General features: G+C 41.9%; 1 protein-coding gene and 1 long non-coding RNA gene across 3 annotated transcripts in view; one reads left to right on the plus strand and one right to left on the minus strand.

Annotated features, from left to right (window-relative positions):
* Positions 1–16134, plus strand: part of LOC105453212 (microtubule-associated protein futsch) — a 43555-nt gene that overhangs the window by 9125 nt on the left and 18296 nt on the right. Inside the window, exons 1-5 of one of the 2 annotated variants that reach the window (XM_011694967.1) lie at positions 5742–5992; positions 14825–14923; positions 15031–15203; positions 15321–15478; positions 15651–16065. In XM_011694967.1, coding sequence (XP_011693269.1) covers positions 5959–5992; positions 14825–14923; positions 15031–15203; positions 15321–15478; positions 15651–16065 — 879 coding nt within the window. In that variant the 5' untranslated portion in view covers positions 5742–5958. Of the gene's footprint in view, positions 1–5741; positions 5993–14824; positions 14924–15030; positions 15204–15320; positions 15479–15650; positions 16066–16134 lie in introns of those variants that run through there. The other variant, XM_011694966.1, reaches the window with a different exon arrangement.
* On the minus strand, positions 13444–15055 carry LOC105453211. Its single transcript, XR_974838.1, has 5 exons — positions 14974–15055; positions 14671–14862; positions 14470–14576; positions 14161–14307; positions 13444–13686 (listed from the first exon to the last, which is right to left on the minus strand). It is a non-coding gene; the product is annotated as an uncharacterized LOC105453211 (long non-coding RNA).

A 16134-nucleotide genomic window follows, 5' to 3' on the forward strand; every position in this document is an offset into this window, starting at 1 on the left:
ATTTCGTCGGCATAATTCGGCGAGGCGTTAATAGAATCATCGTCGCTAAGAATTGCCACTGTCGGTTGTCACATGCAGTTACCTTTTATTAGATATCTTTATTAGAATCGTGCTCAGGGGATGGAAATTCGTTTTATCAAAATGTACGAAGTATCTTTTAGCGAAAATTTCGACACCGCTTTTGTTTTAAAAGGATATTCTTGATGATGAAGTCTTAAATAAGAAAAATGTGCCGAGATAAGGCTTTGATTGAGCTTGTTACTCCGTTAAGAACACCCGTTATAATGTCATTACGAGGTATATTTTTAGTGTATATCGACAAGGCTATCGTTATAGAAAAAAATTCTCAACGCTGCATCATGTACATTACATTATATACCGCGTCTCTAATATTATTTAATACCATATAACGCTGTTATTTATTTGATATTATCTAATACTATGTATAACACCGTACCAGACGTTATACGCCTTACATTACGCATCCACGCACATGATGCATTATGTGTTTACGTTCATATGGTTTCACAAAATAAATACGGAGGATAAAATCCTGCTCCCTGTTCATTCAATTAGATTTATAACGCGAATGCACTCACGTCAACGGGCAATTCTCATGGCACGGCGAGCATCCAGGAGGGATGGAGAATACAAAAAAAAGAGGGAAAATCTGTTTCATATTCAATTTGTCCTCGCCGTCACGGAATTTCGAAATATTGATATAAATGAATATATTCACTTGCAAAGTCGGTACTCTCAGTTTCGAGCTTGTATAGAGGAAGAAAACATTTCGAAAATGTTCTTCTTGTTGATATTGATTTCACGTGATATCAAATGACATAGTGGTATTGAATGTATCGTTTTTTCCCGATATCGTTTGCGAGAGATTTAGATGAAAACGCCACGCTAATCTCCTACGCAATCGAAAATGAGCAAGCGTGCAATATCAGCTGCTTTAGACGAGCAATGTCGCCTATATTTCTATATTTTCTATCGTACTAATAATATCTAAACTATGCTAGAAAGAAAGAAAGAAAGAGAGAAATTGCCATACTATTGAAATTTCATGTAACATAATTCGTGTTCTTTATAATGTTATTGTAACTTTGCTTGATCTGATTGTGAGACGAAGTCTCGGCTGACGTTTTGTCTAAACGCAACGAGTTAACGAAGAATCTCTATAGAGTAGACTCGTCGTTGGCGTTTCTACCAAGATTCTATCATAATCGCTCTCCACTTTGTTCACACTTTACGACACGCGAGCGGTATGTACCGCGCCGGAGTTTCTCACTCTTCCCTCTCACCCTCGCAATACAGTGCTCCGCGTGATTTTATCTCGAGGTGAATATCGCGCTACACGGGAATAGAAGGAGGCAACAATGGCAATGTAATACTCGACGATCGTGTTTCGCTGTACGAGAGATACGTCTCGCACGAGCGCGTTCGCGATGCACGTCTTCCGGCGTTAAGCGCGACTTTGTACAGACAGTAAGAGGGAGAGAGGAAGAGAGGGGAGAGGGGGAGAGAGAGAGAGAGAGAGAGAGAGAGAGAGAGAGAGAGAGAGAGAGAGAGGACGACTCGCCGCTCTGAGTTGCATGAATGAACGATGAATAAATGTATTTAATATCGCGACAACACGAGTAGTATTCAACTTTCGATTCGGCGCGATTCTAAATTCCGCCGGCACGCGAGTTCGATCAACGTCATCAACAGATAGATACGTCTACCTCCGCCGGCCCGAGCGGCACGATGGGATGACAACTGTCCGTAATTCGATTTCGGGATGCGTGGGCGCGGGCTTAACGACCGACCGTTCCCGCACGTGCGGGGATCCCCCGTCGGAGATTTCCGCGTGTGCATTGACGGCTACGTTTCGCCCCTCCCACGTATACGTTCGTCAGTGTTTGTTTGTTTATTACGCGTGTGTAAGTCGCTTGTTATGCTGCGAGCACAATGCGAACGTGCCGACTGACCGACCGGCCGGTAGACTCACCCACATCGGCTAGGGTTTGGTCAAGCGGAAAGAAGGCGAGACGCAAATTCATTCATGCGTTTATTTCGAGCTCGGCAGCTCACTTTTGCATCACCTCGACGATGCCCTTCTGCTTCCTCTCTCTCTCTGTCTCTCTCATTTGTAAATAAGTAGCGAAACCGAAGGAATCGTCTGATCGGACCCGTCGGACATGCCCGTTTCTACTTCGTCTCGCGACAATAAAATTATTCAAACCCGCGGCGTCTCGATTTTACCTACATATTTTAAAATCATATTTCTCGCTCAATTCTATTTCTTTTCGATAAACAATGTTATGGAAAGATATTACAAAATGTTATAACGTGGAATTAATACATAACAGTTGTTACAGACACGCACATGTATATATGTTTATCAAAGACTCGAGAAAAGCTTTTGAATGGAGCGGAATTTACGCTTGTAATTTGCATAAAATATTAATTAAATACCGACCGACGAAAATCAGTCGTGATGTTGATTTCCACGTAAGCTAACGTAAACATAATTACATCGCGAGGAGAGCGTCGATCGACCGTACCTCTCTCGATTCTACACGGTTAAACATGTGCACGCTCGGGATGGCGAATAAGGGTTAACGCGCACACTTTACGCTGTCCCATCGATTGCGAGCGCGTGGTGTATGTATGTATGCGCGGGATAAGTGACATAATATTCGCGCGAATAAATCAGAGTTTTCCTGTGAGCGCGCGGACCCGTGTCGTTTCCTCTTTCGGCGCCCGCCGCCATCGGACGAGAGAGAGAGCGGAGCGCGATGCCCGAATCGATAACCCGCGCGAATCGTATCCCCATGTCGCAAAGGTGCACTTTTCGCTTTTATTAAATGCGGCCCAGAGGAAATATGCGAGCGCACACGTATATAGGTGGGGACGTCGCCGCGTGTGGGAGAGTGTGCGAAAATACGCCCACATGCGAACGCACACACGCGTGAGCACGGCGGCAGCGCGATCCGATCGGAGTATGAACGTTTTATGTGTTCCGACACGGGGTAATAGATACATATGTACGTATTCATGCGTACATGCGCGTATTATGTATAACGCGCGTATAGGCAAGATGGCATAGCGTCGTGCCGCACATGAATCGTGATCGAGAACGTGCAGGGGGAGTCGCGTCGAGAAAGTTGGAGTTACACGATACCACGTCTCTCGGGCGGACTGATTTTGGAGATTTTTGCAAATTGCGCATTTTATGTATCGTATTCGGAATATTGAAATGAAAGGTAATTCATATCTCACTCACTCGGTACGATGCAGGAGTTGCGGTGCAAACGTCGCGACCTGAAAAACACAGTTACGTACGAATTAGAGCGGCGGCAAAAATAATTATCGAACACATGTAATTTGTCATTTGTCTCTCTCTCAGGTGGATATTTAATAAAATAATCATATAATTTTCTTTTTCTCTCAAGAACTTTCCAAGCATAGGGATCTCCAATTATTTTCGTACAAACAATTCAAATTTAAATAAATCAAATAAAAATAAACGGTAAGATTCTCACCCTGGTGGTTGCTCCGCTGTCGCCCGACGCCTCCTAGGCCTGCTCCTCCTCTCTCGCTCCTTTCTCGCTGTCCCTTTAATTCCGTCCGCTCCTTTCTGGCACTCGCACAATGCACACTCGCCGCGACACACGGCCCACGGGTAATTACGATCGCGCGCCAGCACTAATTAACCGAGTGCGACGGTCGCCCGGCATTTTGCACGGGCACTCCAGACGTTAATCGCACACGCGACGCGCACTTTATTACACCGAGACGAAAGGACAACAATGCGGAAACTGTGTCAGCATTCAGCGACGATATCTCGTCCTATGTAATTACGGCGGTCGCGCAAATGGACGAACGACGCCGACGCGGCCCTACGGGAAGTCGCCGAAATCGGAAGGACGCGCAGCCAACTTCACGTCGACTGACGTCGACGGGAAATCGCGCGGAGGACGCGCGGTCAACTTCATCCGCCTGGGCGATTAATCTCTCATTCTAACCTTAATATCTTTGCCCGCTTTCCGCGCCTCGAGTACAAGAAACGGCCGGATGCGCTCGCGTTTTGGAGCGATCGCCATCTCGTATCGTGGCGTGTGTGAACATAAACATGCCGGTTAAGATCGAAGATGGAGATACCCGCGAAGCGCGATATCTCGACTCTCCGAGTCGCTTCGCCGACCGTACTTACACGCGATGGATTTTCATGACCGAGTGTGAATCCCGCGATATGTAATACGTGTTTACCACAGGCTGTACCGACATGCGAGCGAATATTCGTTATGCGCAATTGACAAGTGTTACGATACGAGGTAAATCACGATTGTACCCTGCTAATTAGAGACGCGTCGCAACGCCACCTAACGCGCGAGTCGCGCGACGCGATGACACGACCCGCTCTCCCTGCTCGCGACGCGACGCTGGTGGGCGAACGAAAGATTCGACTGATTCGAGTATGGCAAGCTTCACTCCGTTCAGTCCGTTCAGATACATGCTTACTCTCTGCTCCGGTATTCGGTAAGCGGCTAATTAAAATCACGCGCAATACGTGTACTTCAAATACGCGCGTACAGTAAATCCCGCGGAACACTCGGGATATTTTATAAACTATTGGCAGATCGCAACTTTTCATTACGCGAATTCCCCCGATCCGTACGTGCATTCATCCACCCTCGGCGAATTCGTGCATTATTCCACCCTTTCGAGAAAATCGTAAAGGGAAGAAATTCAAAACGAGAAACGTATTCGAACGTCAATAAAGTGAATAAAAGTATCAAAAAGCGATGATTTAGAATTTTCCAGCGCGCTCCGATTTCTATTTTATATGTTAAATCGCGCGAAATATCTGTTTCGACAGATAATCATAAAGTTTGGGTTCTCTTGTGGGGAGATGAAGACTTCATCCGGATTGGTAATAATTGCTGATTATTCGTAAAGAACGTCTTGAGAAGTGAGAAGGGTAACGCACGGAGCGGTTCATACGTCGCCGCCTATATCACCTCGAGTCTCACCGCGTGAATGACAATACGGCGCGACCTTGCGTACGCCGGTACGCGTACCGGGCGACACAACAAACACCAAGGCCGTACCCCAGCCGGCTTTGTTGAAAGATTTACACCGTAAAACATTTAACGTATTCCGAGATGAATATTCGCTGAACATTCCATTCCTCGTGTTACAAACGAATTTTCAATCGCGCGTGCGGTCTCTTTAACGTGTTTTCTCGTTACGCGAATACCTCGATAGGACGATTTGTATCCCGCGTTTTGTCAATATCAAAGCGATGGTTGAAATTATATTTAAATAAAAAATGCGATACATGATTTACTGGAATTTAAGCGTTGGAGATAATTTCTGCCTGTCAATATCGTGAAACAATTTATTTATAATTTCTTCGTTGCTTTGATTTTTTTTAAGCGAAGGAAATGAAAATCGTGCGAAATATTTGCTTTGATTAAAATTTTTCAAGTAGGGTTTGACGGATTTTTTTTATTTTCTAGCGACTGCGAATATTTCGTTTAAAACAATTTTGTTAAATAAGCTAGAGTATATGTTTTGTACTTCGATTTACGCCGCTTAAAATAACGTTTAATTCTGCTCGACTGAAATTATTTTTTTCAGAATTCAATTGAAATTCATCGTTGCTTTAGTTAGAATTTTTATTAACAAAAAAAATAAAATAATCTGTATCTTTAATAAAAAAATTTTATAATAAACGAAAAGTAATCAACAATTATAAAAAAATTTTTTTATTAACCGGCCGCAAAAATCGATACTGTAAATATTACGTTAATGTAAAACCAGACATGAAATTTACCGAAATTTATGATATAGGTACGATAAATGGGGTTAAGAGGAGAAGAGGACTGGCATTTAATGGTGCACCACTGCTCATAAAGCGAGAACGCAAATGAGGTTTTCTATCTACTCGAAGAATTGAGAGCCCGGATGCATCACGGCTGCATAATTTACGAAGTGACATGTACGATGATAATTATTCGCGACCCTAATACATGACCGCGTTAATTAACGTTTATGGAGAAACGAGACAGGGAGGCGTATGTCGGAAAACTGCCGTGTGACATAATCTAATGCGCCCACAGACAAAATTATTACCCACGGTACATTACACCTCTGTTTCGCATATTCATAAATTACTGTAAATTCGAAATTACATTAAAGGTATAAATATACACGTTATAAATTACGAACCTCTATACGACGTTCATTAAAATCGCCAATCAGTCGGCACGCGCGCGGTTCGGAGCGAAATTAAATTTCGTTATTCCATCTGGCCTGAAACTCGCGCGCTCTCTCGGGGAGATTCACATTTCTCGTTTTTCCGATTTTTATTTCGCGTGTCATTTCGACGAGCACGCGCCCGGTCGTTACTTCGCGAGATAAGAGCGAGGCACATTTGGCCGGCAACGACCGTTTTACACTTTCGGCGTGCGTATACGTGTAACTGAATATAGTGTATCTAATTTTATCGTGGCATTCGCCACGGCAGTTCGCTCTCTCGCTATCGCGCCCCACGAGTCAGCCGCGAGACTTCGCCTACCGACTACCTCGTTCTTGAACCTGACCCCGAGACCAATACGCATGCAGCGCGGTGTCAATAAATGCCGGAAAGATAGCAAGGGAAACGCTCTCGATTGATTTACGAGCTCTTAATTGTAACAGGACAATTTCCAGTTGCAAGTTCCGACGCTGCTTAGTTTTTTTTTATAAGGTTAATTAAATAAATATGGAAATTATTCTTTTATTGAAATGACTTTCTTAAATTTTTTTCTTCTTTCTTCACTTTTGGTATTAAATTTCTTTTTTTTCTTATTTTATTAAGAATATTCGCGTTCTTCTTTAAATTATCTATTAATAAATGGTTTTCATAAATCTTCTTGGACGTCGATTCATTATTGTTTTAGCAATTTATCTCTAAGCTTTTCATTTAACTGATGAAACTCTCCTTCAAATTCCCAAATTACGAGAGCGTATGCAAACTTCAATATCTATATTCCTCGGGATATTTGGACGTTCTAAAGCCAACACACAAGTGCTCCTGAGAGAGCATGCTCCTAATGTGCTCTAGAAACGCGCAAAGCATTCATTAGACACTAATTCGATTATCTGATTGAAACTTTAAACTAGACAATGATTATTCGTATCGACAGAGACGGCAGAGATATTAAAAAAAAAATATCCTCGTTATATTTATATATCATCGCATTATTAAAACGCACTTTTCGTACAGCAACGAAACGTTGAAATCGCAGCGAAATTACGTGCTATTGAAGCTCTAATCCCTGATTGCCGACGAGGCCGTAAAGTTTAATCGCGAGCAACAGTGCGTACGTGCGTACGTAAGCGATCCATACGACGTGGTTGTGCCCTAAGTGCGGACAAGTGCAGGTCTCGTGAAGCCAAAGCAATTCAGACACGCTTGAACTACAAACGGGTCACGTTACCTGGGAATCACGGTTCATCGCACATTCATCTCTTTCGCCCTCCCTCCCTCCCTCCCGCCGTTGCCACCCCGGCTCTCCGACAGCTTTGACTTCGCGCGAAATGAACTCGGCATATACATCAGCGAGCAAATCCGAAGGCGATGTCGCGGCGGGGAAGTATATACTTTGCTCGTGCTTCGCGGCCAAGACACCTCCGTTATATGGTTGCCTGTATCCGTTCAGACTCCGGCCAAACTCAATGGATTCGACGCGTCGTGAGAATGTTTCCAACGTAAAAATTCGTCTTATCTGATTCTGGTATCGTACCTAACTACCATTTTTCGAGGGATATGACAACGTCATAAAAAAAAAGAAGTGCCATCGTTGTACCTATAAAACTCGCGCGGAACGACTAAGGGGAGGTCCTCTATTCCCGCAGAATGACACTGCGTTCTCGCGCTCGCCGCGGTGCAGACACGTTTCCGGCCGTTCCTATCGGCCGTAATAAATGCACACGTTCCCCGTCGTTCCTCCACCGCACTCGCTGTAGGAAAATGCCAACGCCAACGCCAACGCGCCTAGCTCGCTTCCGCTTCCTTCATTAATCATCCCGGCGCGGCGGGACCGGGATTTTTCGTGCGTCTCTCGAGTCCGCTGCTAAGTAGGTATATATCTGAAAGGTATAGGGTGCGAGAAAAAAAAAAAGAGGGAACGGAGTGGCATTCGCGGGCGAGTTCCGCAATGAGAGAACGCATAATCCAAACGGTGGGCGAGTCGTCGCATCTCTATACACACATCCCGTCGCGCGTGTCTAGACAAGCGAACTTGCCCTCGCTTGCCACGCCGTGCTCGACGCAATTATGAAAATCTACGTGCTTTGACCCCGCCCGTGAGTCATCGCATTCAATTTCGAAGACACGCCGCGCCGGCCGGCGAAGAAGTGGAGGCCGATGCATGCTGGCGGCGCGCGATGTAATCGGCGCGCCCGTTAAATCGTCGACACAAAGTACACGCTTCTTGATCAGTTGGGTTTATGCGCCGGTCCAATTGGCCGTACCGGCGCATTCGTGCGCCTCGTCCGTTTATCCCAATGGATGGCAATTCCTACTGAATAATGTAACGCGGGATAAATCGGTGTCACATCGCAAATGCGGCGCAATCACTATAATTTGAAGTTATTAAATGGAATGAGCGAGTCTCGAGTTGTTCAGGTGTCCGATTTTGTGTTCCACAAGTAGATATTTCCTCACGTGAATATTATTATTTTGCGCAAATGATTTTGATATTTTTGATTTTGTCTTTGGTCTTCTCTCCCGTACGATCTGTTAATTAAAATTTTCGTTTGTATAACTCGTATTCCGGAAAATAGAAAATATTTATGGTTAGCACGAAGCTGCGGTATAAAAAAATCAACAGAATGAAAATATGTTTCTGTCTGAGTTGTCAAGTACGATTTTTAAATATTGCGTGCGTACACGGTATTGCGTAAAATATTGACCGAGATGGAGAATAGTGATACCGCGATTTTTCATGCCGCGCTCCCGTCATATCCCTGCTACATTTAGCTCGTTTGTTATTTCAATTCTACCGACTGCTTTGTCCTCATCTGTGCCACATTCGAAATATACACGCGGGATATCGCGAAAAAATGTCATAAATTATTGTAATTTACATTCCTAACATTTCACAACGATGACGCGCGAGAAAATAAAAGATGGGATAAAATGAAGAAAATAGGAGAGTATGTAACAAAAGTGAGATGTTCGATTTTTTTAAAAATTGTACGATACTTTATAATTCTGTACGAATATAATCTCTCTCGATAAAATGTCGCCTCCATTACGTTTCCTCTTTTACGACGACCTTTCGGAGCAAAAAGAAGCCGCCCCTGTCACTTCCACTCTCAATCCTTGATCCAGGTCTTCGCCCTTGTCTTGGAAATATAAATAGCAACGAGTGTGTGAGCTAGGTCGATCTCTATGCTCCCTCTGCCGAGGTCGTACACTGCATTTCTGAATATCCGCTACTATTTTCCTCTCTCTGCCTCCTCCTTCTCTCCCTCCTCCCGGATCTACTTTCGGCCTGTCAAACTCTCTACTCGATCAAATATCCTTATAGCACACGGAACTTACACGCTCTCACATAGGTATTGACACGTACCACGTAATTATGTCGCATTATTATATTAAATACAAAAAAAGTATTACGTTATACATAAAAATAAAATTACCGCGAGAAAAGATTAATAATTTTTTATCTTTATTATTTTCGAAGCAGTTATTTGTTTGCGAAATTTTGCATGTAATATCTGCACAATGGAACGCTTATGAATTATCTATGTCGAAACACGAGCCGAAATAACGGGTCATGATCGACCTTCTCTTTGACATTTCTTCCCGAGAGATTAATCGGGAACGATGTCAGTGATTTGCTTGAAAACATTTTGACCCTCTTACATTACAAAGGCTTTACGTCCGCTTATATTTCAGTTTAGCCGATATTCGCGATATATTCTTAAGATATTGGAATACCGGAGCACGTTTACATTTACAGTGGATGTATACGATATTCCATTTACAATTTTTATTACACTGCGGTCGAACATGCATTGCTCTTTTACCTAATCTCGAATTCTCATAATACAATTTTACAGAAGAAATTTCGATCGATCGATACAATACGTGTACGGTTATGCGCTCTTTTTTCCGGCTGCTAAAGCAATACTTTATGTCGCACGTGTACTTACTACGCGCAACGTGACATGTAGGCGCGTTGCAGGCAGGACAACGAGAAACCATTTCTAAACATAGTCGGGACAAACCCAGCATTCCCGGCATCCGTCGTCGGCCAGAGAGAGAGAGAGAGAGAGAGAGAGAGAGAGAGAGAGAGAGAGAAAAAAGAGGGGAAAGTCAAATGTGCAAATCGAGAAACACGAGTTGTTCCTAAGGGATGCGCGAAGCGGGAGCTACCGCGAGGAAACCGCACGCAGCAGTTTTGTCTATACTTAGCTTAAGCTGCTAATCCATAGGGACATCGAGTGTCAAATATTTCTTCCACGTGAGACTTACGGGGAGGGAAGACAGGAGCCGATGGAAATCCTCTCGAGCGATGATTACATCGAATTACGTCTAATGACGTTGACACATTTTTATTTTTGCGACGCCGGTTCGAAAGAGAAAAAAAATACAATATCGCTTGGTGCAGAAATATTATAGGTCAGGGAGGACGCGAGCAAGTTAGCTCTCGTACCGGAGAGGAAACCTTGTTAGACAAAGCTGGCCTTGGATTTTTTCCCCTTTTTGTAAATGTAATATATTGTGACGCGCGCCATATATATATATATATATATATATTACCGCGGTCGATCGCACGGACAATCCTCCTACACTTTTCACACGACGCGATCGCCTATTTAGATACATACATCCCCATTGTACGTATGATACAAGCGACGTGTCAGAACGTCACGCTCTAAAGCAGGAAACCGCGGAATACGCTGGGATACGTCCGCGGCCTGTTCTGGTGAAAATGTGTGCGCCGCGTTGTATGTGCTGTTCGCATGTACTCCGCGTATTACATGGCGCGGATAACGAAATATATATCGTTCTCGCGATTAAAGCCGGGGATTTTTTCGGTAGAATAAACGCGCCCTTTAGTATTTGCAAGATAAATCACTGACGGATTATCCAGCGCCATTTCTCGTCCACTCGACGGCAGGTATCATTTTATTCGAGCGACACTTTAACGTCGCAACGTTTTTCCGCTCCATTTATCGAAAGCTCGCGGCTGAATTTTTTCGCGGTTTTCCTTTTTCACGAGCGATTTACTTGACTCCGTGCTTCGGATTCCGCGCGGTTTCTTCGGATTCGCGCGGATGATTCATCCCGTCGAACGGAAATTCGCGAAGCGTTATACAAAGCTCGTGGACAGTTTAATTAAAACATCTGTTTTAATTAACGGGCCAGGCTGCCTTTAACTGCAATTGCAACCCGAATTTATTCTTGGTGTGCATGGCCATTAATAAAATAAATTACTGATCTACAAAAGCGATCGTTTTGTGAACGTTTAGCGAGTCTGGAAAATTGAGAGAAACGTTTCTAAAACCTGGAATGCTGGAGTATTGATTTGTTCGGTGTTTGTCTTCTCTTTTCTGTTGCTAGTTAGTTCTATTTTTGTTAATCGGTACTTTGCGAATTATCGAGCAATTGTACGAGTCGATGCTCTCATGAAAGCCGCGCGGCTTAATTAACGGTATTTTGATTCTGCTAATTGGCTAAATGATAACCACGACCAGACATGATAATCATCGATGGGCCAACACTATCCGTTTTGAATGATCGAATTTATTAAAATAGTAAATAAGTAGCCAATGCGATAATCTAACATGTCGCAGAGCATATATTGATATCAATTAGAGGCTTCATTGCGATAATAAGCAGAGAGAAACTTACCTATTACGCAAGAACATTATCTATTTGGAAGCTCATTCGGACGAGCTGTATGTGTAAATAAAACATGAAACACTTTAGAAAATTTCATTTAAGTTTTAATTCATTCGGACGAGCTATATGTGTAAATAAAACATGAAACACTTTAGAAAATTTCATTTAAGTTTTAATTCATTAATCTGTCGATATCAATTGATAAGAATTCATAATAAGCCGTGCCCTATGAATCATCAATCATGAATTAAAATCTTAATTTTGATGGACTTATTTTTCCTAATGAATACGAAAATTATTTTTGCATGTTCATCAAAATCTATATTATAAAAAACTGTTCTCGAGCCTTGATTGATGCGTTTTATATCTTAAAAAAATCGAATCGGATGCGCGCGACTGAACGTTTCGTTCAAGGAGACTTGTCCTATGCAAATTTTCGGGCTCAGTCGCGATGTTTCTGATACTGATATTGTAGTCAAAACCCGTGGGGGTCAGTGAGAATTAAGTAACGCCACCCAGCTGTGAGCATTAAGAAACGGCTTCTCTCGTATCAGCTTTGGGGCTTCAGATCAGTTTGAGCACGTCAAGCACGCTCGATGTGTTCCGGCTCTGACAATGTGACTTTTCGCTGTCAGATAAGACTCGATATAATTGACATGCAGTCTTTTCAATATATTGCCTAAATAATTTTTTTCTTTTAACATTAATCTGCTAAATTGATCGAATATTTTATTGTTCAAAAGCTGTAATAGTAAAAATTACACAAAAAGCTTAATGGAACGTAACTGATCAATCAATTCAATTTAACGAATTTGTTTTGACAATTTATATGCGTTCGGATAATTCATATTTTGCGTACTTCGCGGTTTCGAATGTAATTTCGCGAAAATGCGATATATGTTTCGTCAGTCGAGTACTCGAGTGGCTAATAATAGCGTCCACGTTTACTGAAAAGTATGCAACACGTATTTACTTATTGCGGGATAAAATTGGAGGCAGCGAGGAAGCCGCGCGGAATTCGTTGCTCTAACGCCTTCTGCTCGTTCCTTCCCCCTTTTTTCTTTCTTTTTCGTTAATTTTCTCCGGCTCCTCTCTATCCTCGGCATTGATTGATACTACGACGTTGCCAGGCAACGTCTCGAACCAGACTTGTCTGTGTACATACACGCCAGTATAGAATTACGAGAGAGCGAGTCCGAACTCTCCCTTGGCAACGAGTTACGTTCCATTGTGCTGTATCATCAATCTTTTAATTCCATACAAGATGCCAGGTGGAATTTTTTTCAACACTTCCGACTATGGAAGGAGGTCTAAGAAAAGCCTTGCACTTGAATTGAATTATGAAATATTGAAACGATAAAATCAATTTACCGAAATTGCAGAGAATTGAAATATAAATGTTGCTACCAAAACCTTGAAATTCAATGTACATATATGACGCATTCAGTATATATTTTTTACAAAACATAATAATATACTAGTCATGTTAAGAATAATTCCTTTTATTTCCGATTTTTAAAAATTTTTTCTTGTCGTTTCCACACGCATTTATAATTATTTTAAATTTTATTTAAAAGGGCATGATTAAGAGCATCGGACACTTTTTTTTTGTACAATGTCAAGTGAAGTATCTCTGCGTTAAAGTTGGCAATAGAGGGTGGGTACAGGATGTGCGACGATCGATTGCCAGCTGGTAAGGAACCACGTGACGGGGTGCGGTGTCGGTGACGTCATAAAACGACCGCCCCAAGCAACCCTCATGACAAACTGCGACTGCTGATTCATTCATCCTAATTATTCAATTAAGTTTTGAGATGCACTTTCTCTTTTCTTTTCTTGCATTAACTGTGCGTGATGCAATTTGTAATTAACACTTTCACATTCGTAAAATAATTCGGAAAATTCTAAGCAAAACATTTATTAATATTTTAATATAATAATAATTATAAATAGACAATTGTACAATCCTCGTCCATTAATGTGTTAATTATATCTTTATACGTAATATAATTTTTTCTCTTTGAACTGCTTGAAGTAAAAATAATTCATTAATTTTAACACAAATGACATTCATTTAATTTTAAACGTAATATTGAATGAAACCATCTAATTATAATTGCAATTGGAAATTAGCGCAAACGTTTTAAGTAATTAAATAAAGATGTATATTTATATTTTTTATATTTATTTCAATCTGCATCACGCGTTTATTGATATACAACAAAGGAAATTGCGCTATGCTTATAATGTGATATCTAATTTACTTTTCTCATCAATCAACTTGTAACTGGTTTTGACAGCCTCTGACATCTTAACCTTAACCTTACGTCACTCGATTGGTGGCTGAACTACCCTTATTCTATGAAGCCAAATCGCTGCAGTCTTGCACATTTATACGCAGTTATGACCTACTACCATTCACCTATAAACGTCTTACACTCGAGTGGTGTTTAAAAAGACTTTATAAAGCAATATTTAAAATATCTTTCTTAAGCAACGTTTAAAAAAATTTTCTTTAGGAGAAACTATATCTTATAAAACTGAATGACATTCGCAATTCCCAGATTACGTACTTTTTCCCTGTTGTCCATATATTTTCGAGATGTAGATATCCGCCTACAGCGAATTTCGGTGAGCCGACTTCTCTAGTTCAATGTGTCCGCGCATATACAGCGATGATCTAAAACGAGAACAACCTACTTTCCATTCAAAATATCAGGGCCAGGCTCGGAAAAGCCTGGCCAAGTTCATGAGAGAGCATGTCGCCGGAATACCTAAAGTTACACTCAATCTTGAAGATGAACAGATTTATATGCAGATTCCAATCCATAAGTTTTTCGATATCGGTGTCTGTGTTAACATGTATGAAGAAGATTTAAAAGTTCAGCTATACTTAGAGATCGCCGTCTTTTTCTTCGATGGTTGCAGGTTTTCTATCATGGGACAAGGACAGTTGTCACGTAGATCTGGAAAAGGAATTATCGGCCTTAGTAGCGCAAGCCCCCGAAGGCGAGGAAGCCAGAAACGGTAATTATCGTCACAAACGTATTGATTTGATTTGTTTTACATTGTATTACATTTAATTAGTTATATTTATGTTATGTGATTAGTGAGTGATGAAATGAAAATTTCAGGCGAAAGATTGATCCAATATGCCACCGAGAACCTCGTGACAGAGGTTCTCATTCACCCGCAGACGAATACATTATTACAATGTATTCGCAATCTCCTTGCGAGCTTCACGAAACATCGGCACATCATACACGCTGGATATACATTCGGTGGCAATGGTTCCTGGATATTGCAGGTACTTATACCTTGTATGAATTCGTCTGTCAATGACTGTGAAGACGTTAATTAGTCGCGGGAAATACTAGCGGAGAATTAACCGTCTTAAATTACAAATCGACGAACTGTTATTTAGGATGGAACCTTCAGTCTCGCAGACTTTCTGGATGCGTTCAGTGAACATGAAGTGCAAAGAGTCCTTCGTGCCTACGAGAATAGCGTTACCGTAGATATACATTGCGCGGGTGTCGGCGATTGGACGACAAGTCGATTATCGAAGGAGGCATGTTGCAGGTGAGTATCTCTCGCGCATTTTTTCATATCAACAATTCCGATTTGCGTCGCACAATAGAAACTGTTTCATGCGTAACGAAAATAGGACGCTACACGCGAAAAATTAAAATAAAAAATATAGATAATATATTGTATTTCTTTCTTGAATATTTTACGTCCTTCGTATTAACAGATCTTGCAGATCTGTCAGAGTGAACCCCGACGATGTTCTCACAGCCGGCGTACCGGCCATCATGAGTTTTACGAATTACATCGGACAGTATCTCGTGCCGCAAACACTAGACCAGCTCATGGAACCGTCCGACGTCGTTGGAAACATTAGATTTAGCCATCCGACCTTATACGTCTTCCCCGGTGGGCAAGGTGACGCCGCGCTTTTTGGTATAAACGGCTTCAACATGCTCGTCGACGGCGGTTTCGCCAGGAAAGCATGCTTCTGGGACTTCACCAGGCATCTCGACCGATTGGATGCTGTTCTAGTCACTAGGATAAATAATAGTAACATCGGCGGCATGTTTAGTGTTCTTCACAAAAAGAAAGAGATGCACGTCTACCCTCAGATCGGCCATTTCTTCTGTAACTTAGTTGTAAGTAGTTATTTTAAGACTTTTTTTTTTAAAGAAATATCTTTTACAATAATAATTAAAATCCTTCTT

Source organism: Wasmannia auropunctata, unplaced genomic scaffold (genome assembly GCF_000956235.1).
Source record: "Wasmannia auropunctata unplaced genomic scaffold, wasmannia.A_1.0 LD336001.1, whole genome shotgun sequence".
Classification (NCBI taxonomy): Eukaryota; Metazoa; Arthropoda; class Insecta; order Hymenoptera; family Formicidae; genus Wasmannia; species Wasmannia auropunctata.